We start from the raw sequence: 22,933 nt of genomic DNA, 5'->3' as shown, positions 1-22,933 counted from the left end.
CTATGAAGTTCATTATTGTACTTAATTCTCTTGTTTAGGAGGGAGCTACTTCATAGTTATGGATTTGAACACATGGCTACACTGAATAATTTGGAGAAAGCTGGATTATTTAAGAAACAGGTATCATGCGATAAAAATCTAGGTTTACTTGGTTATTCTTCTGTTATCGGAATTCAATCCTAGTTTCCTGGCAAAAAGTAAAAGAATGACAAAAGTAGCCGGGAAAAATCATGGTTTAACATGTAAAAATGATGTCTTTGAGGTTTTGATTGTTGGATTCATCTTTAAGTCTTTGCTTCAGTTGAAGAATCTAATAGGCTATATGTTGTGGATTCCTTCTGTTATGGTGTGTGGTTGATGTATATTATTTTGTCCTTGCAGGACACAAAGACCAATTGGCCGACTATCAAACGTGCTTTGCAGCTTATAGTCGATGATACTGACACTGCCAAGTATTCTTTTTTATGATCATTTGTTCATTAAATATCTTAATTACATCATGTTTGGGAAATTTAAGATATCAGACAGGTCGATGGTAAGGAATGTCTAACAATGGCATAGTTATAACACGCCATTGGCACAGGGTTCGCCCTACCTTTTGATGTGTTCTGCATGTGAAGTGCTTCATACTGACTGTATTGTTTTGTGAGGCTGATATAACCCTAAGTTATAAAATTTCACAATTAGTAGCATATGTACTCAATTTGTCTTGACAGTGAGATCAGTATTTAAAAATTGTGTAGTGATTATCATATTATAATATGTTATTAATATTGTGAATATCACTCAGAAAAAGAGATGATGAATTATCAAAACTGAAGTTATAGATCAGGTGGTCAGTTCAAGTGGTATGACACAGCATGTGAACCATGTATGGTTATGCTGTTTGAAGGCTGTCGTTGGGGGGGTATTTTCTAATGGATTTCTGATTGACCTTCTTGTTTGAGTGCTTAATACTGCATCTGTCCTTTCTATTATGCAAGAACTTTTTTCTTGAATAATACAGTTCATTCTGCTCCTCAAATTTGTGGAGCTTGAGTATTCTTATAGTTTCATGCTTACAAATATATTTTGTCCCTAAAAGTGTATTTTTTTTTTCCATTTTAGTTGATAAATTAATTTTCAATGAATTACTTCTGAATTTCATGTCTATTATACAGCCCAAATGATATTGCGTATGTTTTCTCTGGATACGCGCCTCTTAGCATACGCCTTGTTCAGCATGCAGTTCGTTCTGGATGGTAAGTTCATTGATTACTTCACAAACTCCTTTAACCACTGTTGTAGTGACCTGACAGGCCTACAAATCTTAGCTTTTGTGTTTCCTTTTATTCCAACTACAATGTTTTTTATGGTACAAGGGAAGTGTTATGATCATGGTCTCCCTTAGGAGTTTTCCCCTCTTTTCTCTGTTTTTATCGTTCCATGGGTTTGTACTGATTTCAGTTGCAGTGACATTTGTCAATTATTGTTCATTGGGATTTGTATTGATGCTGTGAAGATGATAATATAACAGTATGTTTCACTGACTAAGAGTTAGAAGAATCTTCAATTGCTTGCTGTCCAAGACTGAACAAAAATAGAATCTTATCTGAAATTCGAAAGTAAACTATTCCTCCACGCAATCTGCCCTTGGGACCCACAGAATCTTCTAGAAGTATTCCCATACATGACAAATATGACTGTGACACTGCTCACGTGAACTATGTTTTGGCCTTATTTTCTTGATGCTTCAATCTACATCAGATGGCACTCCTATTATTGTTTGGAATATTGTAAGAGGCCTATTTTAGAGCAATTTCAATGATAAGAATGGTAAACTAAGTAAATATCTAGGTGTACATTTTCATTATGGCACCCTAATAACTTAACTTCTCTAAAATATGAATTGTCCAATTTGACTAAGCCCTTGTCTGCATTTTGTGGGCTTGCTTAAATGAATCCTAAACTGCCATTGAGCCATTCCACTCTTTCTAGGGCAATAACCTCCATTAATTCACATAACATGAGATATTTTCTTATTGCCTTGATGTCAGTCTTCTTGTATTAGGGTTTCGGAAAATTTTAAGAAGTTGCAACAAGGTTTCCTGTGACCTTTTTCTTTTGGTGTTTTGGGGGGGGGGGGTGGACATTGAAGTGGGAATGTGGAGCGGTTCGATTTTGGGAGGATGAATGTATTAACGTTGGGAAACACTATAATCTGTTTTCAAGGTTATACAATCTTGCGATGGGAAGTAGGCCATCTATTAGGGAGTGGCATCAAGTGTTGCATGGAGAGCATCATCATTGCTTCTTAGGTGAAATTTGAACAAGTGGGAGGTGAATAATTGCTTCAAGCTCTTTCAAAGTCTTTGCCATTTTTTTTCTGGTTTTCACAAACAAAATTCAAATGTGAGGGTTAGGAGGGATGAGACTGAAGCCCCGTGATTGATCAACTTCATTATGAGTTTCTTTTTGAAGAAATCGAGGTACATTGGGAGCGAAGTGAAATATGGGGAAATTTGCATTACGTAGAGTAGAAATCTTTGCATAGATGCTTTCAAAATAAATGTACTGTCATTCAAAAAGGTCAAGACAAGAGAGAGCCCTGGTCAGTAGTCCTAAAATGGTATTATTGATGTGAAAGAGGCATTCATGTGTAGTAATGTGGTATGCTTCACTAACACCCACCTTACCTTCTGTTGCGCTTCTCTATTCTTTTCGTTTTCCCTGAGGCTGTGTTTGGTAGCCAAGAGAAGAAAAGAAAAGAAATGGAAAGAAAAAAAAATCTAGAAAAGAAAAGAAAAGAATAGAAAAGAAATGAAATGGTAAGAAAAAAAAAAAAAAAGTATGTATGTTTGGTTACCATTAGAAGAAAAGAAAAGAAAAGAAAAGTTTTATATTTTCTTATGAAATGGTAAGAAAGAAAGAAAGAAAGAAAGAAAAGAAAAGAAAAGAAATAAGAAAGAAAGAAAGAAAGAAAGCATCACCATTCCCAAGGTGAATTTTGAAATTCAAAAATGAATCTTCTCTTGGTTCAGGACATGCCAAGCACAAAAAGAATTTCTTAAACCAAGACAGCCTTTGTCTACCAAAGAATCTTCTCATTGTCTTTTCTATTCTTTTCTTCTCTTGGCTACCAAACACAGCCTTAGTCTCCCAACTGTTTTTATTACCATATTAACATACTTGGTACTAATATCAGTCTGTTGAAAACCAACTTATTTACTTGTTTTCTAGATAGATCCCATATATGCTTCAATGTTGTAAATTCTCCTCTCAGGCATTGTATTGAAGAAATTTTGAAGCCAACTTATTGACTTGTTTTCAAGATGGATTCCATATATGCTTTAATGTTGTAAATTTTCCTCTCAGGCGTCCTATTGAAGAAATTTTGAAGCTTTTGCCTGGACCACATTTGGAGTCAAGGAGGGTGAGTACTTATTTTCTGTGTCAAATCTATAGCCGATTGTCCAGTTTATTGCCTTTGGAAAGAAAAATCTAATAGCAATTTCTATGTTTTCCTTGATAGGGTGGATATTCAAGCTCAGCAATCGATGCTATACCAAGCACTCTGGGGAATGTGGACAAGTATGCATCAATAACTGATACTTAGCCATAGACTTCTGAAGCAACTGCTTTTTGTATTGTTTAATTATATTTCTTGTGGTTTTAAGTTCTAAATTTTTTGGCAAAATGCCATGGGGTGCAAGGTAAGTGCTGCACACATATGATCCTCATTTTCAATTTCACTATATCAATGACAATGGAACCATCTACCACTGAATTGTTACACAGAAATATTTGATAATATACATTTGCCATATAATTAGATTAGGAGTTTCTTCTTTATAATTATACCATTATCTGGTTATTGTGGTTAACAAGTTTATTAAATAATCTGACCTTTGTATTGATTGTTTTTTCTTTCAGAAATTGATTTTCATTCTTTTTGGTTCTTCCTACTTTTTTGTGATAGATAGACCCCAAGGAGAGTTGGGTTCCTCCTACTTAATCCTTTCATCTGGACTTCCCTTTATTCCATAGTTTCCATGCATCAAAATGCAATATTGAATATAGACTCCGTCTGGCTCAACTCAAGTAACTTCAACTAATTTGAGTTTACTGCTTTGAAACCCTTGTTTTGCTCCTTTGGTCTCTGTTATGTGCAGGGTAGCACATGGACAACGATCCCTTGTGCTGGTTGTTTTTATTGGAGGAGTAACATTTGCAGAGATATCAGCTCTTCGTTTTCTTAGCTCCCAGGTACAAATTACCACATCCCACTTTTCAAGAAGCATCAGTTTCAATAATAATACTCCCATGTTCTTGCACACGCGTGTGTGTGTGTGTGCGCGCACTTGTGCCTTCACTGATTGTTTATGTTGCACATCTCCAAGGACCAAAAGGCTTTGTAATAAACCAATTACTTGAATTGACTAATGTCCTTATAGCAAAGGAAGCCTAATTTACTATCTACCTGTATGATTATCAGCTTCACTTAATCATATTTACCGAGAACATATCATCTCTAAACATCAGTAATTGTTACTCTAGAACCAAATTGCTAGATATCACGAGACATCTGGAACACCTTCAGAATCAGAGTCCATGATATATAGTCATTCCTGAATTCACAAAACCTTGTGCCTGAGGCATGACAGGGCTTCCTGCAGTTTAACTGCTTTGGACTCAAAAAGTTGCAGAAGGTAAATTCAAGATTGGCTACTCTTTAAGTTCCCTGGAGTTGGCCTGGTTTCTTTCTGGAACTAATCTGGATAATTAGCCAGTTACACTTAAGTTGCCAGACTCTAATGGACTGGTATCTTTATCCATATTTGGCCTTCCCCCTCATATCTGAGAAATTTTTGTTATGCTTTTCTTTGTGCTTTTCAGGAAGGGATGGCATATGACTTGATCATTGGGACAACAAAAATGGTGAATGGTCGCTCTCTGGTTGAAACATTCGTGGGCAACCTCAGTTGAACAATGTGAAAAAGGGGGTTCATCTTACTGAACCTCGATGCAGAGGCCTGTATTGCATTTTTTTGGTTGTATTCATACTGTACTTGGGACTTGATCTGGCAATTTTGTGAATGAAAGCAAAGATATGAGCTTGGGGAACAAATGAACAACCAAAATGCTTGTCAAACATCATCAGACTTATATTAGATTAGTAAAATTTCAGTATTGTGATTTCCCTTATTAATTACATCAGTATCAGCTCCTCCACAATGTTCGATCGACAAATGTTGTGAATCCAAGATGCGTTTGAAGATACTATTCCTTTCGTATGCCTGGGAATCATGGCGTCTATGGAGGGATCGAACTGGATACAACAATCAATTCATTAATATCATCATCCAGTTCACAAGAGAATTTCATCGAATGCCTTCTGTGCATTTTCTTCTCACGGTTCCCACGTCTACTGCGAAGAAGACAATTGGAATTGTATTGAGAATGAGAGCAACCGACTGAAGAATTAGAAAGGGCGATATTGACCATCATCGTCATCGTCGTCGATAATGAGCTTAACGCCGTTGTTCTTGAGGCCATTGAGAATAGCCCAAATCTTGGTCTGGTTCTTGAAACCCTTCTTCTCGATTTCCTTGCGTGCATCAGCATGGATCCCACGACCTTGCCCCTGTTCCAATCCTTCCACCTTGAGCCTCATAGCCAATACCTCTCCCACCACGGCCGCCGCCTTGGCGTTGCAGGACCTCCCGCACTCCATCGCGTCCTTCAGCGAGTGCTCCACCGTCGACGCCGTCGCTACGATTCTTCCATTGTTCCTGTCCACCACGTTCGCTGTTATGTGCTTCAACGACATGAACAGCCGTAGCACGTATCTCTTCGTCACCGTCATCCTCCGATTCTCTAATCTCCTTCTGCAACTATAACCACGAACCCTTTTGTTTCGGTCGAATATCAGAAATTAGGGTAGGTTTATATTTGTGGATTTACAATTTTACCCCTAGAACTTTCAATTTATTACAACCAGGTTAAAGTTGAACTGACTGGCTTAAGCTCAGAACCTGCTGAAGCCGCCGGCTAAAGTTGGCTTTTAGACACGTGGACACTGTGGTATCCCTTGCTTATAAATATCTGCATCTCAGCTACCTTGCAAACCCTCTAACCCTCTCTTCGTAGGGTTTCGATTATATCCTCTTCACTCTGAGAGAAACGCATTACGAAGCGGAAATAGAGAAGCCAATAATTTTCTATTCTTTCTCAGAGAGAGGATTATAATCTTCGACTAAAGGCTATAACTTATATCGATCGCCCCCAAAGAAGATTCTTTGTTGTGGGGAAGATTACTCAACTAAGGAAGTAGATCTTCGTTTTTGAATTCAATTAAGGTGAGTTTTTATTCGATTTTTTGGTTCTTTGTTTAATCTTGTGTATAGAAGAAATATATTAGGTTTTTCATTTTTTATTTTTTATTTTTTTTTATTATTTTTTTATTTTTTATTTGTGTGTGTGTGTGTGTGTCTGCACGGCTGGATCTTATTGTTCTTGGGAGTTTTGATTTAATTTTTGAGTGCGTTAGTTAGGGTTTTTAACGAATCCGTTTTTATAGAAATATGGTTTCGGACGCAAGCAAGAAGAAGGCAGCCCAAAAGAAGGCCGCTGCAGCTGCTAAGAGAGGAGGAAAAGCTGCTGCCGCAGCATCATCTAAAGCGGCGGCATCAGCAGATGCCCAGGATGGAGGCGTTGAGAAGTTATCTAATGGAGTCTCCTCGCTTCAGATATCCGATCGGAATTGCACTGGTGTGCTCTGTTCTCATCCTCTATCGAGAGATATTCATGTAAGTCTTATAGACACCGTCTTTTCGTTACTTTCTTTTTATATTACGCTTCAACTATGTGAACGGAAACTATTAGAATAGCTATAACAACAGTTCATGGCCGGCTGTAGTAATTATGTGGATGTCTCAAATTATGCCGGGTTTAGTAGGGTTTCCAGTTAAATGCAGGTTCGATATTGTTTTTACTGGTTATAGAAGGGCTTGTTTCTTCACTAGATTTTGGGGCTGGAAGTGTTATGCGTCCCTTTGCTCTTATTTTTTCGTTATGAAGCTTATCTGATATTCACAGGTCTCTTATTTTACTAGTATTACAGCCACTATGCTATGGATGGCCTACAGTGTAACATTTTGTGATTTGTCTGCCTGCCTCAATGCTTTTACGTTCCTCTTTAGAAATTATGTAAACTTGAGAACTACTTTACAATGATTCTTTGCTACAACTTATTTTGGAGGTTTGACATTTTATTCCTCACGAGGTTTTTTGCACCGCAGGTTTCTTAGGTTGGCATAACCACTGTAGGAGTTTTAATATTCCTTGATACTGATGCTAATTGGTTTATGTTATGTTTCAGATAGAGTCCTTATCAGTTACCTTCCATGGTCACGATCTCATTGTGGATTCTGATCTGGAACTTAATTATGGCAGGTGTGTTCATGAACTTGCATCACATGTGTCTTGTTCTTTGAGAGCATTAAGTGGATGCATGTCACTAATATTTTCTTTTCAGGCGGTATGGGCTGCTTGGACTGAACGGATGTGGGAAATCTACCCTTCTTGAGGCAATTGGGAACCGAGAACTTCCTATTCCGGAGCACATGGATATCTATCACCTCACCAGGGAGATTGATGCTTCTGACATGACTTCTCTTGAGGCTGTAATAAATTGTGATGAGGAGAGGCTAAAATTAGAAAAAGAAGCTGAAACCCTTGCAGCAGAGGTGTGTTTTAAGTGACTTTACAAATTTTTTAATGTATTATTTTAAGGGAAAAGGCTCCCTAGGTGAGCTCCCGTAGGGAGGAATCTGTGGTTTGCATCCTTGGAGGATGGTTTGCTGCCATGGAGGATGGTTCGGCCAATCTGAATGATGGATAGATGTAACACTCTTGGAGTGTTTACATGGTCTACATGTTAGATTTTGTGGTCCATCTCAAATGTATGGTTCTCAAGTTGGTGAATGGTTTGTGAGGGTATTATAAACATTAGATAGATTGAGGACCATGTCGATCGGTCATTTATCAGGCTTTGAAGCCAATACAGCCACCATAGTTGTCATGGCGTTGGAGAGGGTTTGGACGCAAGGTGACACCAACAAGGCGCCTAGGCTCCCACATAGGCAACATCTTGACTACTATGCAGCCCTCCATGTTCTGAATGTTTTACCTAGTATCATCAGCCATCTGAATCTAGTCCATTAACCTGTTGAGAGCTGGAACTTAGCACATGAGTAGAGGGTGATGTTGGCACTTGTTCACTAAGTTTGAACACCATCTGTCATGTGGTGGCAGATAAATGCACCTGAGGTACCTGCCAAGAGATCTAGGGGTTCTCACTTAGAAAAACTATGCCCATTATTTTGTATCCCAGAACTTTGAGCTTGGTAATGTTCATAACATATTTTTTTTTTATTTGGCTTCAGGATGGTGGTGGTGGCGAAGCCTTGGAGCGCATTTATGAACGCTTGGAAGCTTTGGATGCAGCAACTGCAGAGAAGCGTGCTGCTGAGATCTTGTTTGGTCTTGGATTCGACAAAAAGATGCAAGCTAAAAAAACTCGGGATTTCTCAGGTGGCTGGAGAATGAGGATTGCTTTAGCACGGGCCCTGTTCATGAATCCAACAATCCTTTTGCTTGATGAACCCACAAACCATCTAGGTACATTTTATGGCCCAATTCTTTTTTTTTTTTACCGAAAGCATGTTCTATCAAACTTACTAATCATCGTGGCAAATTTTGATTGCCTCATCTCTAGTTATTTTTAAGATTGAACTGCTCTTTTTGCATCTTTTACTTCCCTCATTATTATGTTTATTTGTGTTTCATAATGGTTCCCAAGGCAAAACTTATAAGTCATCTGTGCTTGGGATTTTATATTAATCTTTTCCCAATGTAATGAATAGAAAGATATTGATTGGTAAAGTTGTCTATATCTGTTTACTACTAAAGCACTAAAGCACTAAAGCACTAATGCATATGTTCATTCTGAAAGCCCTCTTTAAAGCTGTTGAACTATTTCAAAGCTTTTCAGCTGCTGCTTCAGTGGCTTCTTTCACGGTTTTACTAATGCCACTGCCGAGAAGTATGTGCAATGAAAACAGATAAGTTGTGACTGTGTTCATCCAAGGAACAGTCAATTTTACTCGGCTCAAGACACTGAAGATCTGGTGGAGCCCAATGTATTGTTGTGACAGTGTTCCTCCTAGGAACAGGCTATTCACTCAGCTCTTCTAGTGTCCCTTCGACTGAATTTTTCATGAAGAGACGAAATTATCTAACATGCTTGACTTTGTTGTTGATATATAGAGAGATGAGAAGAGGATCTTTGAGGTAATGCTGCAAATGAGGGATATCCAGACCTGGTTGGTCAATCATTTGGTCTTCTTTGCTGTTACAAAGAACAGATATCGAAGGAAACACCTGATAATGACTTATTGGATGTTTTTACCACCTTTTCACCAATATGATCTTTGGTCATTGGTTGCATTTTCCATATAGGGTTAAAAAGATGCTATGAGGTGGAAACTTTTGAGTATCGTTCGACTTGAAGTTATTTCTTTGCATAGAAATAGGCATCAATTTTCAATTGACAGTTTGTTCTTGGTGCTCGTGCCATGGTATCATTATGAACTTATATTGAAGGCAAAGCGTACAAGATGAATGCAGAGGCTGTTGCTTGGTACAACAATTTAAAGCTGACTACCAGTGTGAAGATGAGGGTTTTGAGGTTGAGGTTGGTCACTTTATGTTAAAAGGGCTAAAGTTTAGGACCGACCTTCTGTTCATCACTCCAAGGATTCTGTGAAAGCAGGACTTGCACAGGGTTATGGCTCTTTTAGCATGCCAGATGAATGCAATACAAATGAGTATCATAAAGGCTGGCAAGATGTTATGGAGAGAGAGAGTGCGGCAGCAGCAAGTCTACAAGATGGGAGTCATTTTGGAAATGAAACATCATGCACATACCAGCATCATTTTATGATGTAGATCAATATGGTATGGGCGCTCCATTGCTACTTAGTGGTGAGGGGTACGAGTAGGGAAGTAAGGCTACGTACATTATGACCCTCCCTTGACCCGTGCACTGGGTATGCCCTTTTTTTTTTATCAATTGGATGACCCACCGGACAAGGGGAAAAGAGAGAGAGAGAGAGAGAGAGAGAGAGAGAGAGAGAGTGAGGAAGGAGGCGACAAACTCAATTTCAAAAACCCATTTAACTTTATTAATTCAATCACGCTGGCTGGCTGGCTAAGCATTACATGTATTTATAATGTTCTAAAAATAAAAGAAAATCATAGACACACTCTCTCTCTCCAATCATTGGCCACTGTCCGAGGAGTCCTTTACTAACCAAATAACGTAATAACATAAGAAATAAGACTCAAGGATACTCTTCTATGCATATGCTTTGAAAAGTATGCCAAGCCAACTCAAAATTAACCTTATCTCCTCCAAATTGGATCCACACTTTATTTGACAAGATTATAACTAACTAGCTAATAATGGCCCCACTACTAATGCTAACAATTGAATTGAAAGACTAATTTTGTGTACGCCTTAATCAGCTTTCTAGTATCATATGGTAACTTAGATGTCTCAGCACGGTTAGTTTTGTTTCAATTCCCTCTCTCTCTCTCTCTCTCTCTCAGAGGTTGATAATACCCCTTAGTAAGCAAAGCATTATCCATATTGTTAGTGCACAGGTTGATAATACCCCTTAGTAAGCAAAGCATTATCCATATTGTTAGTGCACAGGTGTATGCTGTTATGGATTATTCAATAGCAATGTGTGTTTATGTGAAGATTTATGATACTGCACTTTTTTTAGCAGTACTGTTTGATTGAAATTTATAGTAACCTGATAGAAATGTAGATATTTTGTTGGGAATCTTTCTTTTCTTTTCTTAATCTTTGAGGTAAGGGTCCAAGAAGTGAACTTGTAGCATTTTAAACTCCAAATTGTTTGACCTAGATCAATTGATAAAACACCTTTTAAATGTGGGTATGCTTTGTGGGTGAAACCATTAAATGAATTATAAACCACTTTCAGAGAAGGGAACTGCTATACCTTGAAACTATTATGGTGAAAGATTGCTATGCCGCCAGTGTGTAATTGGAATTTTTTATTATTTTATCTCTCCTCTGAATATATGGCCCCATATTTATGATACTTTTTTTCAAGATAACTATTGGTGTAACATGCAGATTCCTGCCAATGTGGGGAAACCCTCCCCCAGTCAATTATTTTTTTTTTTTTTTTTTTTTTTTCAATCTTAGTTGCAGTTTTCATTGTTTCTTGTTTCTACTGCCTAGAACTGCAATTAGACTTATGTTACTTTTGTCTTTGAAGTTAGTCTACACTGATGAAAGCTTTACAGTAGTAGTCAGGTTTTGCTTGCCATTTTTGCTGGGCAAAGGATCTGGAGGTTGTTGGATCTTTTGCCGCAGTGCCTGTCTGAAAGAAGGGGGGGGGTTATTTGCACAGCCTCTTCCCTTGAGAAATTATTGTTGTTGGCATTAAATGGGACAGAAAATACGGAAATTTAAGTATTGATCATTCATGGAAATTTAATCCCATTCTTTAGATCTTGAAGGAAAGGCAGAACTTCAATAAGAATCCAATGTCTGCATTGCATTTTCTAAATTTTGATTCTAACGTCGCTGTCCTTATATGATGTCTTACTGATTGATGTTATCTTGGTGGTATACCTGGTATACTTCTTTGATATAAGTTGTAAACGTGTTATTCCATTTATTTGTTACTGATTGATGTAATCTTACTGATTGATGTTATCTTGGTGGTATACCTGGTTTACTTCTTTGATATAAGTTGTAAATGTGTTATTCCATTTATTCATTATTCTTTTTTCCCCCTTTAACAGATTTAGAGGCTTGTGTTTGGTTGGAAGAGATGTTGAAGAATTTTGAGCGCATATTGGTTGTAATATCGCACTCACAGGACTTCCTGAATGGTGTCTGCACAAATATTATCCACATGCAGAGCAAAAAGCTGAAGCTCTATACTGGCAACTATGACCAGTATGTTCAGACCCGTTCTGAACTCGAGGAGAACCAGATGAAGCAATATAAGTGGGAGCAGGAGCAGATTGCATCAATGAAAGAGTATATTGCTAGGTTTGGGCATGGATCAGCAAAGCTGGCACGCCAAGCACAGAGTAAAGAGAAAACATTGGCAAAGATGGAGCGGGGAGGTCTGACTGAGAAGGTGGCGAGGGACAAGGTGCTGATATTCCGTTTTACTGACGTGGGGAAGCTGCCCCCACCAGTGCTTCAGTTTGTGGAGGTTTCATTTGGCTATACCCCTGATAATCTGATCTACAAGAACATTGACTTTGGGGTGGATCTTGATTCAAGAGTAGCTTTGGTGGGGCCAAATGGGGCTGGGAAGAGTACGCTGCTGAAGTTGATGACAGGGGAGCTGGTTTCCCAAGAGGGTATGGTCAGGCGGCACAACCATCTGAGAATTGCACAGTTCCATCAGCACTTGGCAGAGAAGCTGGATGTGGAGATGTCTGCGCTTCAGTACATGATGAGAGAGTATACTGGCAACGAGGAAGAGAAGATGAGGGCAGCTATTGGTAAGTTTGGCTTGACGGGCAAGGCTCAGGTGATGCCAATGAAGAATCTGTCAGATGGCCAAAGGAGCCGGGTGATATTTGCATGGTTGGCATGGAGGCAGCCCCACATGCTGCTTCTGGATGAGCCAACCAACCATCTTGACATTGAGACAATTGACTCACTAGCAGAGGCACTGAATGAATGGGATGGAGGCTTGGTTCTGGTCAGCCATGACTTCAGGCTTATCAATCAAGTGGCGAAAGAGATATGGGTGTGTGAGAACCTGGCTGTAACCCCATGGCATGGTGGCATTATGGACTTTAAGGAGCACCTCAGGAAGAAGGCTGGTCTATCTGTTTGAGTGGTTGGGGATCAGGTTCCTGGGATCACGGGATCACGTTTTCTTTAATATACTGCATTATAATTTCAGTCATTTATGACCTAATATTGTAGCCTAGGATCTATAATTTGCTGTACCGGGTGCATGTCCCTCAAAGTTTGAGTCAGATGAGATTAGGGCAACGGAGCAGTAAATCGAGTCCCGGTGACATTATTAAACCGGGTGTTTATCTATTTGCTTTGCAGGAATAGGAGTTGTTATATTTAGTCCATTCTTATTGATTCTCCAATTTATTTGATTGATTGGAGAAACTATATATGTGAGATTCTGTTTTGGCAGATGCACTGCCGATTTGAACATTGCTAATGTCTTGGTCTTCCTTTTTTTATTCTCGAGTTGTACACGAACGAGATAAAGGAGATAAAACTCTTTTAAGGTTATGTCCATTTCGGCTTTACTTTTTGTTTATTTGTTCCGTCTGTTTATCATTTTGAGCAGTTTGAGCTATAGGAGAGCAGCATTCTTATTAGGACGCCTATGGTTGGTGCTATTTGAGATTAAACTTGTAATAATTATCTTGAGAAGCAGGCAAGTCATCTTGGCATGTTAACACCTCGAGAGGATCCGTCTCCAGTGGGTGACAAGGGCTGGGTGGGCGTGTCTTGAGGCTCTTAACTAAGTAGGTCTTTTGACCGACCGTTACTTCATTAGGTTCTCACGAAGGACGAATGGCCTAGAATTAGAAAGCCAACTACGAGTCTAAGAGAGAGGGAGAGAGAGAGCTGAAGCAAATGTGTCGGGCTGGGAGGGTCGCGATCACGACGCAGTTAAGGAACTCGATTGGAGGATTAGTTGGAATCGGGAACTATCCAGAGACGAGGAGATGTCTATGGAAGGCTTGTACAATTAACGCTGATCTCTTTCCTCTTCACTGTTCGCTCCATCGTTCTCCTACTCTCCGAACTTCCACCTTCCCTTTTCTTGTGCTGCATCCTTCTTCCTCTTCTTGGTCAAAGTCGATGTTCTCCGGCAACACAAACAGTGCCGCGGCCTCCGCCGCTGCTTCTGCGACGGATCCGCCACCACCATCAAATCCCACTAAGACGGTAGGAGATTTTTAACTCCCCCCCCCCCCCCCCCCCGGGCGCCAGTTAGTAAAAACCGATACTGAGAAATGATCCCATGAATATTTTGGATGGGTTTTCATCGCAGGTGAGGGCAATGATTAAGGGGAGGGTGCAAGGGGTGTTCTACAGGAACTGGACGGTGGAGAACGCGAAACAATTGGGACTCAGAGGATGGGTGCGCAATAAGAGGGACGGCTCCGTCGAGGCCCTCTTCTCCGGCCATCCCGATTCCGTCAATGAGATGGAGCAGCGTTGCAGGCGTGGTCCTCCCGATGCCATGGTCACCTCTCTCCAAGTCTTCCCGTCAGACGAAGCTCCTGGCCCAGGCTTCGACCGCAGACAAACTGTTTGATAATATTCCTCTTCATTCTTAGATGATATGATCCCGTGGTTATTTTTCTTTCTCAACTTTTTATTAGAAACGTAAATGATGACTGGATCTGTTTCAATAAAAATGTTCATGGCTGTGCGCAACGAAACCTATTTAATGAGGAGTTTTGCCATTAATGAAGTTAATTAGCCGCTTCCATTACTCCCAAGTACAACGATCAAAACCAATCTGGTGAAGTAAGAAACTATTTTCGTATGTGTGTCTGCAGTGATGAACAGATCCTCTCGTCTTCTACCCTTTGGTCACACAGCATTGCACACCAGGAAGATAATTTCAGTATCTGCGAAGGTTAGTTGGTGATTATGTTAGTAAGATATCTCTTCTTAGTTCTAAAAAGAAGATGAGAAATTTGCTTGAAAAAAGAGGGGAAAACAGTTTCGAAACCACAAAGAGGTTCTGTTGGTCGCCTCATACTGCAAGCGGCCCACAATACAGCATGCCTATCAAATGAAATCAGAGCACCCAAACCGATAAAAGAAGTTCCTCTGTTTAGAGCATTTCACACCAATGATGATTAATGGAGCCAATCCGTTCAGGAATCCAATTATGAAGAGTCTTTTAAATTGTTATAGCAAACGCCAAGAAAAATACGAAAAATAAATCAAGATAAATCCGCACAACATAGAGATTTACCAGGTTCACAAACCGGTGGTGTGCTACGTTCTTGGGCGAAGAAGATGTTTTCACTATGCAGAAAAGAGATTACACCCAAACAGTGCTGAGAAAACTCATCCTGAAATCCTAACTTGAAAAACCTCCAAAACACAATGACTTTCTCAATAAAACAACAGTAAATTATACTTCAAGTCACGGGTCACGGTCAATTCGATCGAACGCCCCCGCACTCCCATACTAGATCAGTGCTGGGCTCTGGGCTTGGGCCTATCGGTCCAACCCCTCTGTTTCCATCACAAATCTTAGAAAACTTCTCATTCAGGTCGCCACCAAAATATGTTGGAGCGGGAATCTTCAAAACGGGTCAAGAATTCGAGACAAACTTAACATAAATAGAATAGATACATGCAATTTTAATCTACCATGTCTCTAGGTTCTATTGTGACCTTTCAATGTAAATTTTGCCATCGAGGAATTTTTTATGGAAAAAAGAAAATGAAAAAAATGTATGTCCTATTGTCCTCAACACAATGTTTCAAAAATTGGAATCAGTTCAGTCCGATCCTGATTCCGGCTAATCCATAGTGGTCGATCGATGTTGGGTTTTAAGAATTGAAATTAGAATCAGCTGAAACCAATCCAGATCACGATTGGAGTTTAATAACCTTCCCTCATCACACAAACGATGCTTCTATCACACAAACTAATTCCCGGCAAATCATTGACATTTAGGCTTTTGACTTCATCGAATTCTTGTATACTATTTTTAAAAAGGTGCGCACCCAGTGCACAAGACTCTCACTATTGTAGGGTCTAGGGAGGGGCAGATGTACCCCACCATACCCCCCAACAGAGAGGCTATTTTTATAATCTTACCGCCAGGTTGCAATAGGCATCCTCACTGTTACGCCAAGGCCCGCCCTCTAATTATTGTGTAATGTTATAATGCCAAAATGAAAGATAGGCTAAGATCATTTTGCTAACAACTCTGGTTGTCCATTTCTTATAAACCTGTACAAACATTCAAATGATACACATGCCTCCAAACAAATAGTCACAAAACAGACTATGCAGATTCTCATATGGTACAGTGCTGAAACTAGAAAGGCTAATTATCATGCTGCTAATGCTGTCCATTATCCTGGTTAATCATTGGCAAGTGAACCATTAGTGTGTGTAACCCCAAGGGGGTAGCTGAGTTAGCAAGGGACCTTCACCTCAGAAAGCATGTGATTTTGAGTTTGACTCCTCTTACCTCCTTGGGGCCACTCACACGGGTTGTTTAGTGCTCTTCAGAGTTCACTGCTTTCAGTAAAAATTAAATGGTTCTCATTCAACCACGATTTGACCTGGTCCATGCGGTTCTAGGGTCAGTATGGGAGCGCAGGACTAATCAGGCCTAAGGCCTGGATACCCATCGTTAGCATAAAAAAGATAAAAAAAACCATTAGTGTGTGTCTTCCTTTTGCTGGGGCCATGCTAATCAGAATTATGAATCATAATGTGAATATGTTAGCAGGACATGCGCATTTCACTTTCTCCTGAGCATAGTCCGCTGTTTTCTCCAGTATCAGACATTTTCCTCTTCTATTTGTTGAATCCAGACGTATAATCGATTTTGAAATAATAAGATATGTCATTTTACTTGCCCAAAGATGTATCTACCTGCCTAGAAACAACATTATAACAACACACTCTACAACCTTACACTTATCATTCATCTCTATACATCCCTTTGTATATGAATCACCTTGCAAAACATTAGAATTTCATAAAGCTGTGTCCTCGTTACAAAAAATTTCATGTTGAAGTGGTTGCATCAATTGTGCGATGCAGGAGCTCCAGAAGATTTCCAGCTTTTCGTTTGCCCCTGTCAGTGCCATTCTCTGCCAGTCCCTTAAGTACCTCTTCTGCCCCATGCTCCCTTGCAGTTTCGACATGCTGCATGTCACCAGTGCAGAGAGACCACAAAACAGCAGCAGCATTCTCTCGGTTGCGTGGGGAACCAGTCCTCATCACCTCCACTAAAACTGGGATTGGTTCTTCCTGACCAATTGCTACTTTCCCTTCATGATGACTAGAAAGGATGGCTAGTATAGCGAGTGCCTCATCCACCATCCCACCACCAGCATCTGTCAGCAGTCTCATCAGTGGTGCTACGATCCCTGCCCTCACTGCCTTCACCTTATTTCCCTGATATAATGAGAGGTTAAAAATTGCGGTGGCAGCATCTTTCTTGCCTCTTGGGCTTCCTTGGCAGAGCAAATCGACAAGAACTGGAATAGCCCCTGCAGCACCTATTGCAACCTTGTTCTCGTCTATCACAGAAAGACTGAAAAGTGTGGCAGCAGCATTTTCCCTTGCTTCCATGCTTCCATTTTTGAGCACATCCACTATAGCAGGTATTGCTCCAGCATTTACAATGCTTCCCTTGTTGGCCTCATTTATGGAAAGGTTGAGAAGCGCTGTGACTGCATGCTCCTGCGTCCTAGGATCAGGGGAGGATAGTAATGCTGCAAGAAGGGGAATGGCTCCTGCCTCCGCAATACATACTCTGTTATCTGCATTCCTCTTTGCCAAAAGCCGAAGCTCACCAGCAGCTGCTCTCTGTTCCTCTATATTCCTGTTCGTCAATTTGTGTAGCAAGACATCAATAGCAGTTCTATCAGAGTCTGAAACACAGCTTCCTGACTTCTTATTTCTAGAACTCCCTTGTTTCCTGGGTAGCTCAACACCGTTGTTCTCACACCATTGTGCAATGAGACTCTTCAAGACATAGTTTGGCGTGAGGGCTGTGTGGACCAGCGTCTGCTGTGTCTTTGGACAAGTCTTGTGCCCAGCATCCAGCCATTTCTGAATGCAGGACCGCTCATAAGTCTGCAAAGCAAAAACAAGGCAAATTGGTGAGCACAGATGGAAGATAATAGACAAAACAGTTTTGAAACAATGGGGGGTTTAAATTTTAAACCTGTCCAGTGGAGACGATGACGGGGTCTTTCATCAATTCAAGAGATATTGGGCACCGGAAATCATCTGGGATCACAGGAGATCCATGTCTCACCGAGCTCTTTTCACTCTCAGAGGCGTCTGCTTCTGGGTACCCCATAAATACATAGTCCTTTACCTTCTTGAGCAAAAGTGACATTTCCTCAAGCAAGTCCCCTGGATCTTCACCACTGGATATAACCATTTCATGCAGAGCAAATGATTCCCTCTTGAGGTCGTTGATAGTCCTGAGCTGTAGCTTTTCTGAGAGCCTTCTTAGAATGGCTGGATCAGGATCTTTATCTTTTAGTGCCGTGGACAAATCAAAGTGCAGTTGTAAATCAGGAGTATCCATTCTATCTTTTGCCCTCTTGAATTGAGCGTGCACTAGTTCAATCTAGCAGGTGACAAAAACCAGGTAAAGTGAACCTCAGAATTTTGAAATCTGATCAATCCACAGTTCAATTTTAAATTGCTGTTTAATGATGTTTTAAAGATGAAAGCTTAATGTGAACTAAACAGCAAGCTCTCTATAGAAGAAGTTCTAGAAAACCTTAGTAAGACCCAAAAGTGAAAAGAATCACTGCTGGAGAACAGCAGGTCAAAATACTTTAATAACCAATAGATCGAAAACTTACCTGTTCTAGAACTTCCTCTGATAAATCAAATTTGTCATAGGAAAATTTGCTCAATTCTATCTCAATTTTTTCTGTCACCTTGTGGAATTCACCTGCAATCTTATCGCTCCTCAAAGCCTGCAACATGTAATTATGTCTTACAGAATCAGCTCAAATTGACTTTCTGGAGGGAATTAAACAAAATAGTGTGTGTTTGCAGTTTTTCAGAAAGAGGGAGAGAGAAAGAGACGCATACTGCATAGTGTGTATCTATAAGAACTGAACACATAAATTAATAGGAAAATTATATAAGGTGACTGAAATATGATGAATGCTTTATGGGGAAAATCATTAAATGACACATACATATAGTAAGTGCTGCTGATGAAGATGATTTATATATGGACGGTTTGAAAGATCAGAAACAAGACAATGATCAAATTAAAAGTGAATCTATACATGGGAACTAAGGGGAAGCACCAAGAGGAGATGAGGTGAAGGAAATTCAACTGATATCATTTAACCATGTTCAATGGAGATTTAATGGCTGCATTAATGAGGAGCAGCACTGCAGCAGCATTGTGTAGATTTAATGCACTAGAAGAGAAGGGCATGCCGAGAAGGACAGGTGTTAGAAAGGCATTATGCAAAATGAGTCTTTCATGGATTTGCAGATTCAATGCACCAGAAGAGCTGGGAATTCTTAGAAGAACAAGTATTGGAAAGCCATGATGGAAAGGCATTTCAATGCACCAGAAGAACTGGGAATTCTTAGAAGAACAAGTATTGGAAAGCCATGATGGAAAGGCATTTCATGCGAAATAAGTCCACCATGGATTTGCAGATTTAATGCACTAAAAGGGATGGGAATATTTAGAATGGCAGGGGTTGGAAAGCCATTTCATGTGAATTATTTAGGTGAACTTGGATCAAAGCTCGGATATAAGCATGAATTCTTATAGTAGATAAGAGTATTTACAATGTGGTTTAATTTGCACAAAATGATTAGTTTCTGCTTTACTATCATTTGAAATGGTACCATGTAGTTAATGCAGCCACAAGGACCCTTATGGTATATCATCCTCATAATATTAGATGAGAATTCTTCCAAGGAAAACCATTTAAGTCCAAGCCAAAATAAGTTCTTAACTAGATCCAAATGATGTTCGAGCTCAAAAAATGGAAGACATCAATTCTCCTTTTGTTTCATGGTGGTAGATCCAAACCCTGTCTGCACAAGGAGACTGAAATCTAATTTTGGAACTATTGACTTAAGAATACATCAAGAACTAATCTCTTAGCCATCTCCAATGCCAAACCGCTATAGCAACGTGGAAAATCGAGAAGGCAGAATCATGTTAACAGTTGAGTCCCAAGCAGCAGAATCTCTTGATATTTCTATTACTTCCTTTCATCAATTACAAATTCACAAGCAATTATATTCAAAATCATTGCAGTCCAAAAACATACTAAGATAACTAGAAGATGAAATCAAGTTCATTAGCATTAGTATGTCCTAGAAAGGCCTAAAAGCTGCAAACTCATGTCCCGATCCCTCTAACTTAGGATGATGAAGTTCTCGATCATCCCCATGTCACTTACTCAGAAAATTAAGCTCCAGTAACCTGCTTGTCAACCCCAAATCCACGTTCTTTTTCCAATTTTCTCACCCAAATAAACAACATTGAGGCCAAAATAATGAGATAAACCTCTAAATTTGATAGGCTTGACAAGATCACAAGAATAACAGAATAAAATAACAAGCAGTGAACAAGAGAAGAACCTGATAGACTTTGCTCCCGTCATTGACCGATCGAAGAAGCTCCTTAGCAGAATCCAAAACAACCTTGAGCGACACAAGAGCTCGAATTTCTTCCTCTCCAAGGGACGCCTCACTATCCTGCAGCTCCTCAAAAAGCGGGCTTAGCAGCTTCACTCTCCTCACGAAATTATTGTACATCTTCTTTGATGTATTACGGCATTCGGGAAATTCATGCATCTCCCTGATAAGCTCAACCAATTGATCCACCACCTCCGTCGATTCTTCCATCGGCCCCATTTAGGGCACCAAATTGAACAACAAAAGAAACCCTAATTTTTTTTTTTTTTTTTTACAAATTGAAAGCTACAACAAGAAGCCCAGATGAGGAAAATAGTTCAATTAAGAGATTCCTGTTTGAAAACACCTATGCCGCCATTAGAACAAAGACGAAGAACCTCTGAGAACCCCGCAAGAACGTCGAGATGAAATGGATAAAATTGAACAGAAACAGGAAAAAAATTGAGAATATGACACAAAGTAAGATCAAAGAGAAGAAAGACACAGATCAAAGGGAGATCCTTCAGAAGTCTTCCATTAATTTCGCTAGCTTTGAAGCCATGAACCAGAGACCAGAGACTACAGACCTATTCTTTCTGGCACAAATTGCTCTTACCTGTTCTTCAGTCAGAGTTGAACTACGAAGTCGGATTGAGATTGAGGGTATTCTTGGGTTTTCATAGGACAGAATGACAGTGAGAACATTAAAAATTTCATCATTGTACATTCCAAATATTGGATTCTTATTGGATGATTGACAATCCCTCAACTCGATTCTGAAAACGCGGGAAGTGGGTAGACTAACGGCAATCGTTTCAACGTTAAAAGATTAACGAAAGACGGTGTGTGGACTAACGGCAACTGATGTGGATGGGTGACGTAATGATGACGTGGATTGATTACTTTTTAGCCAACTAAGCAAACAAGGAGTCGTGGACTGGCCGACACGGGGATGTTTGCTCCGTCAAATCCACAATCAAGAAAATCTGTAAGTGGGGCCCACAAGTCCAATCATTGCAGTTATTGCCCAATTTGCCGCCACGGACCGCTTCAGCGACTTTTGTGGATTCAGTCAAAAAACGTGGAAGAGAAAGGGAAGATGTCGAAGTCGTGTGATGACTGTCAGATTGGCGCCTTCATTTATTCCATACGGACGGTTGTCAGATGGGGCCGAGACTTGGGACTGGGTCTGTCATGAACCACGACTCTATCGTATCAAGACCACGTGTCGATTCACGCGCGATGTCCCCCGTGAATATGACGTGGTTCCTCTCTCTCTCTCTCTCTCTCTCTCTCTCTCTCTCTCTGTCACTGAAGACAACACTGCACACCAAGGATTAAGGATTTAGTAATCGATATACGATACCGTTTTGAATCGGATCGGATCAAGGCAGATGGATCACTTTTACCTTTATTTTATAAAAAAAATAAAGATACTGAACCAAACGTGGTTTGATTTTATTTTATTTGATTTCATTCAAATTTGATTTTTAATGAAAATAAACTACTGAAACAATTGCAAACTCATGAAGATGCAGTCCACATGATCAAATTCAATCTTTCTAACATAACTCAACAAAAAAATTCATGAATCAGAAATCAGAGGATTTCTCGAAGTACTTACTCAGGCAAGGTGATCAAGGTGATTAAAGCTCGACAATGCCACCACTTGGACTAACTCAGAAGAACTAGTGCTGATAAAATGAAGTAAGGAATGAAGGAGTGGCCATCAATTGCAATTCTTGTTATCCGTTTGGATTCTAAATTGGCACACTTATCCAATTACTCATGATGGGAGAGAGCGTGAGGTGGAATCTATACTCAGGTATCGTGGGATCTAGGCAAACAACAATATGAGTTCGAGAATAAAAGAACAATAGGTTTATAATGTGAAGTATTGACCTGCATTTCTTAATATTTTTCTTCTATTTATCCCAGTGACAACCAGACCTCAAAGTCATTAATGGATGTTCAATCTTCAAATTTGTAACTGTCATCGTGGAATCTCTTTCTGTAACCGTCACGGTCACCATGAAGAGTTATGGAGAGTTAATTCTGTTGGATATGTGTGTTATCAACCCCAGTTTATTAATATGACTGTTTAATTTTATTTATGCATGTGATTTATTTATTGGGTTTGAAAGTTGTTCCATGTGTTTTCACTCAAAATATTCTCGATTAGGGATAGGACAAGACATCTTGTTCATATGGTCGTTACATTGTATGTTATCAGAGATGTGATTCCAGTATATAAATATAAGTACACATATTGTGTGTGTATAAAAAAGAATCTGATAAGAATCTCGTATGTATTACCAGTTGTGTGAGGACGGGATTCATACATGTTCTTAATTGAAAAATTCCTACCAACAAATTCTTCAGTGCCCATCGACTGTCAAGCTGATTTTATGCACTTCACATCCACGTGGACTTGTGGAGGGTTAAATGGCTCTGAG

General features: G+C 39.7%; 5 protein-coding genes across 6 annotated transcripts in view; 3 read left to right on the top strand and 2 right to left on the bottom strand.

The window, feature by feature from the left end:
- The window catches only part of LOC122057302 (vacuolar protein-sorting-associated protein 33 homolog), a 37,679-nt gene extending 32,491 nt beyond the window's left edge, over positions 1-5,188 (top strand). For both annotated transcript variants that reach the window (XM_042619353.1, XM_042619352.1), the window contains 7 exons: positions 39-120; positions 382-452; positions 1,161-1,241; positions 3,355-3,412; positions 3,512-3,570; positions 4,152-4,245; positions 4,876-5,188. In XM_042619353.1, coding sequence (XP_042475287.1) covers positions 39-120; positions 382-452; positions 1,161-1,241; positions 3,355-3,412; positions 3,512-3,570; positions 4,152-4,245; positions 4,876-4,965 — 535 coding nt within the window. In that variant the 3' untranslated portion in view covers positions 4,966-5,188. The remainder of the gene's footprint in view (positions 1-38; positions 121-381; positions 453-1,160; positions 1,242-3,354; positions 3,413-3,511; positions 3,571-4,151; positions 4,246-4,875) is intronic.
- Positions 5,121-5,882, bottom strand: LOC122057304. Its single transcript, XM_042619355.1, has one exon. The coding sequence runs from the start codon at positions 5,843-5,845 to the stop codon at positions 5,462-5,464; it is 384 nt and encodes a 127-aa protein (XP_042475289.1). The 5' UTR covers positions 5,846-5,882; the 3' UTR covers positions 5,121-5,461.
- Positions 5,883-6,103: 221 nt separating this feature from the next.
- LOC122057300 (ABC transporter F family member 1-like) lies at positions 6,104-13,369 on the top strand. The gene is made up of 6 exons (XM_042619351.1): positions 6,104-6,338; positions 6,560-6,788; positions 7,361-7,434; positions 7,517-7,727; positions 8,427-8,661; positions 11,887-13,369. Exons 2-6 carry the CDS (start codon positions 6,564-6,566, stop codon positions 12,942-12,944), a joined length of 1,803 nt encoding a protein of 600 aa, XP_042475285.1. The 5' UTR covers positions 6,104-6,338; positions 6,560-6,563; the 3' UTR covers positions 12,945-13,369.
- Positions 13,370-13,573: 204 nt separating this feature from the next.
- Positions 13,574-14,582, top strand: LOC122057303. Its single transcript, XM_042619354.1, has 2 exons — positions 13,574-14,029; positions 14,136-14,582. Exons 1-2 carry the CDS (start codon positions 13,715-13,717, stop codon positions 14,400-14,402), a joined length of 582 nt encoding a protein of 193 aa, XP_042475288.1. The 5' UTR covers positions 13,574-13,714; the 3' UTR covers positions 14,403-14,582.
- A 2,090-nt stretch (positions 14,583-16,672) lies between these two features.
- On the bottom strand, positions 16,673-21,096 carry LOC122058290 (U-box domain-containing protein 14-like). Its single transcript, XM_042620905.1, has 4 exons — positions 20,442-21,096; positions 18,680-18,796; positions 18,025-18,438; positions 16,673-17,933 (listed from the first exon to the last, which is right to left on the bottom strand). Exons 1-4 carry the CDS (start codon positions 20,715-20,717, stop codon positions 16,857-16,859), a joined length of 1,884 nt encoding a protein of 627 aa, XP_042476839.1. The 5' UTR covers positions 20,718-21,096; the 3' UTR covers positions 16,673-16,856.
- Positions 21,097-22,933: the final 1,837 nt, after the last annotated feature.

The sequence above is a fragment of the Macadamia integrifolia genome, chromosome 12, assembly GCF_013358625.1.
Source record: "Macadamia integrifolia cultivar HAES 741 chromosome 12, SCU_Mint_v3, whole genome shotgun sequence".
Taxonomy (NCBI): domain Eukaryota; kingdom Viridiplantae; phylum Streptophyta; class Magnoliopsida; order Proteales; family Proteaceae; genus Macadamia; species Macadamia integrifolia.
This window is presented reverse-complemented; position numbering and strand designations above follow the sequence as displayed.

Coding starts and splice junctions, on each gene's coding strand:
- LOC122058290 (XM_042620905.1), bottom strand. CDS start 20,717: ATGGGGCCGATGGAAGAATCGACGGAGGTGGTGGATCAATTGGTTGAG. Junction 18,797..20,441: donor ACGGGAGCAAAGTCTATCAG/GTTCTTCTCTTG, acceptor TACATGTTGCAG/GCTTTGAGGAGCGATAAGAT. Junction 17,934..18,024: donor TCATCGTCTCCACTGGACAG/GTTTAAAATTTA, acceptor TTTGCTTTGCAG/ACTTATGAGCGGTCCTGCAT.
- LOC122057303 (XM_042619354.1), top strand. CDS start 13,715: ATGTGTCGGGCTGGGAGGGTCGCGATCACGACGCAGTTAAGGAACTCG. Junction 14,030..14,135: donor CATCAAATCCCACTAAGACG/GTAGGAGATTTT, acceptor TTTTCATCGCAG/GTGAGGGCAATGATTAAGGG.
- LOC122057300 (XM_042619351.1), top strand. CDS start 6,564: ATGGTTTCGGACGCAAGCAAGAAGAAGGCAGCCCAAAAGAAGGCCGCT. Junction 7,435..7,516: donor CTGGAACTTAATTATGGCAG/GTGTGTTCATGA, acceptor TTTTCTTTTCAG/GCGGTATGGGCTGCTTGGAC. Junction 7,728..8,426: donor CTGAAACCCTTGCAGCAGAG/GTGTGTTTTAAG, acceptor ATTTGGCTTCAG/GATGGTGGTGGTGGCGAAGC.
- LOC122057304 (XM_042619355.1), bottom strand. CDS start 5,845: ATGACGGTGACGAAGAGATACGTGCTACGGCTGTTCATGTCGTTGAAG.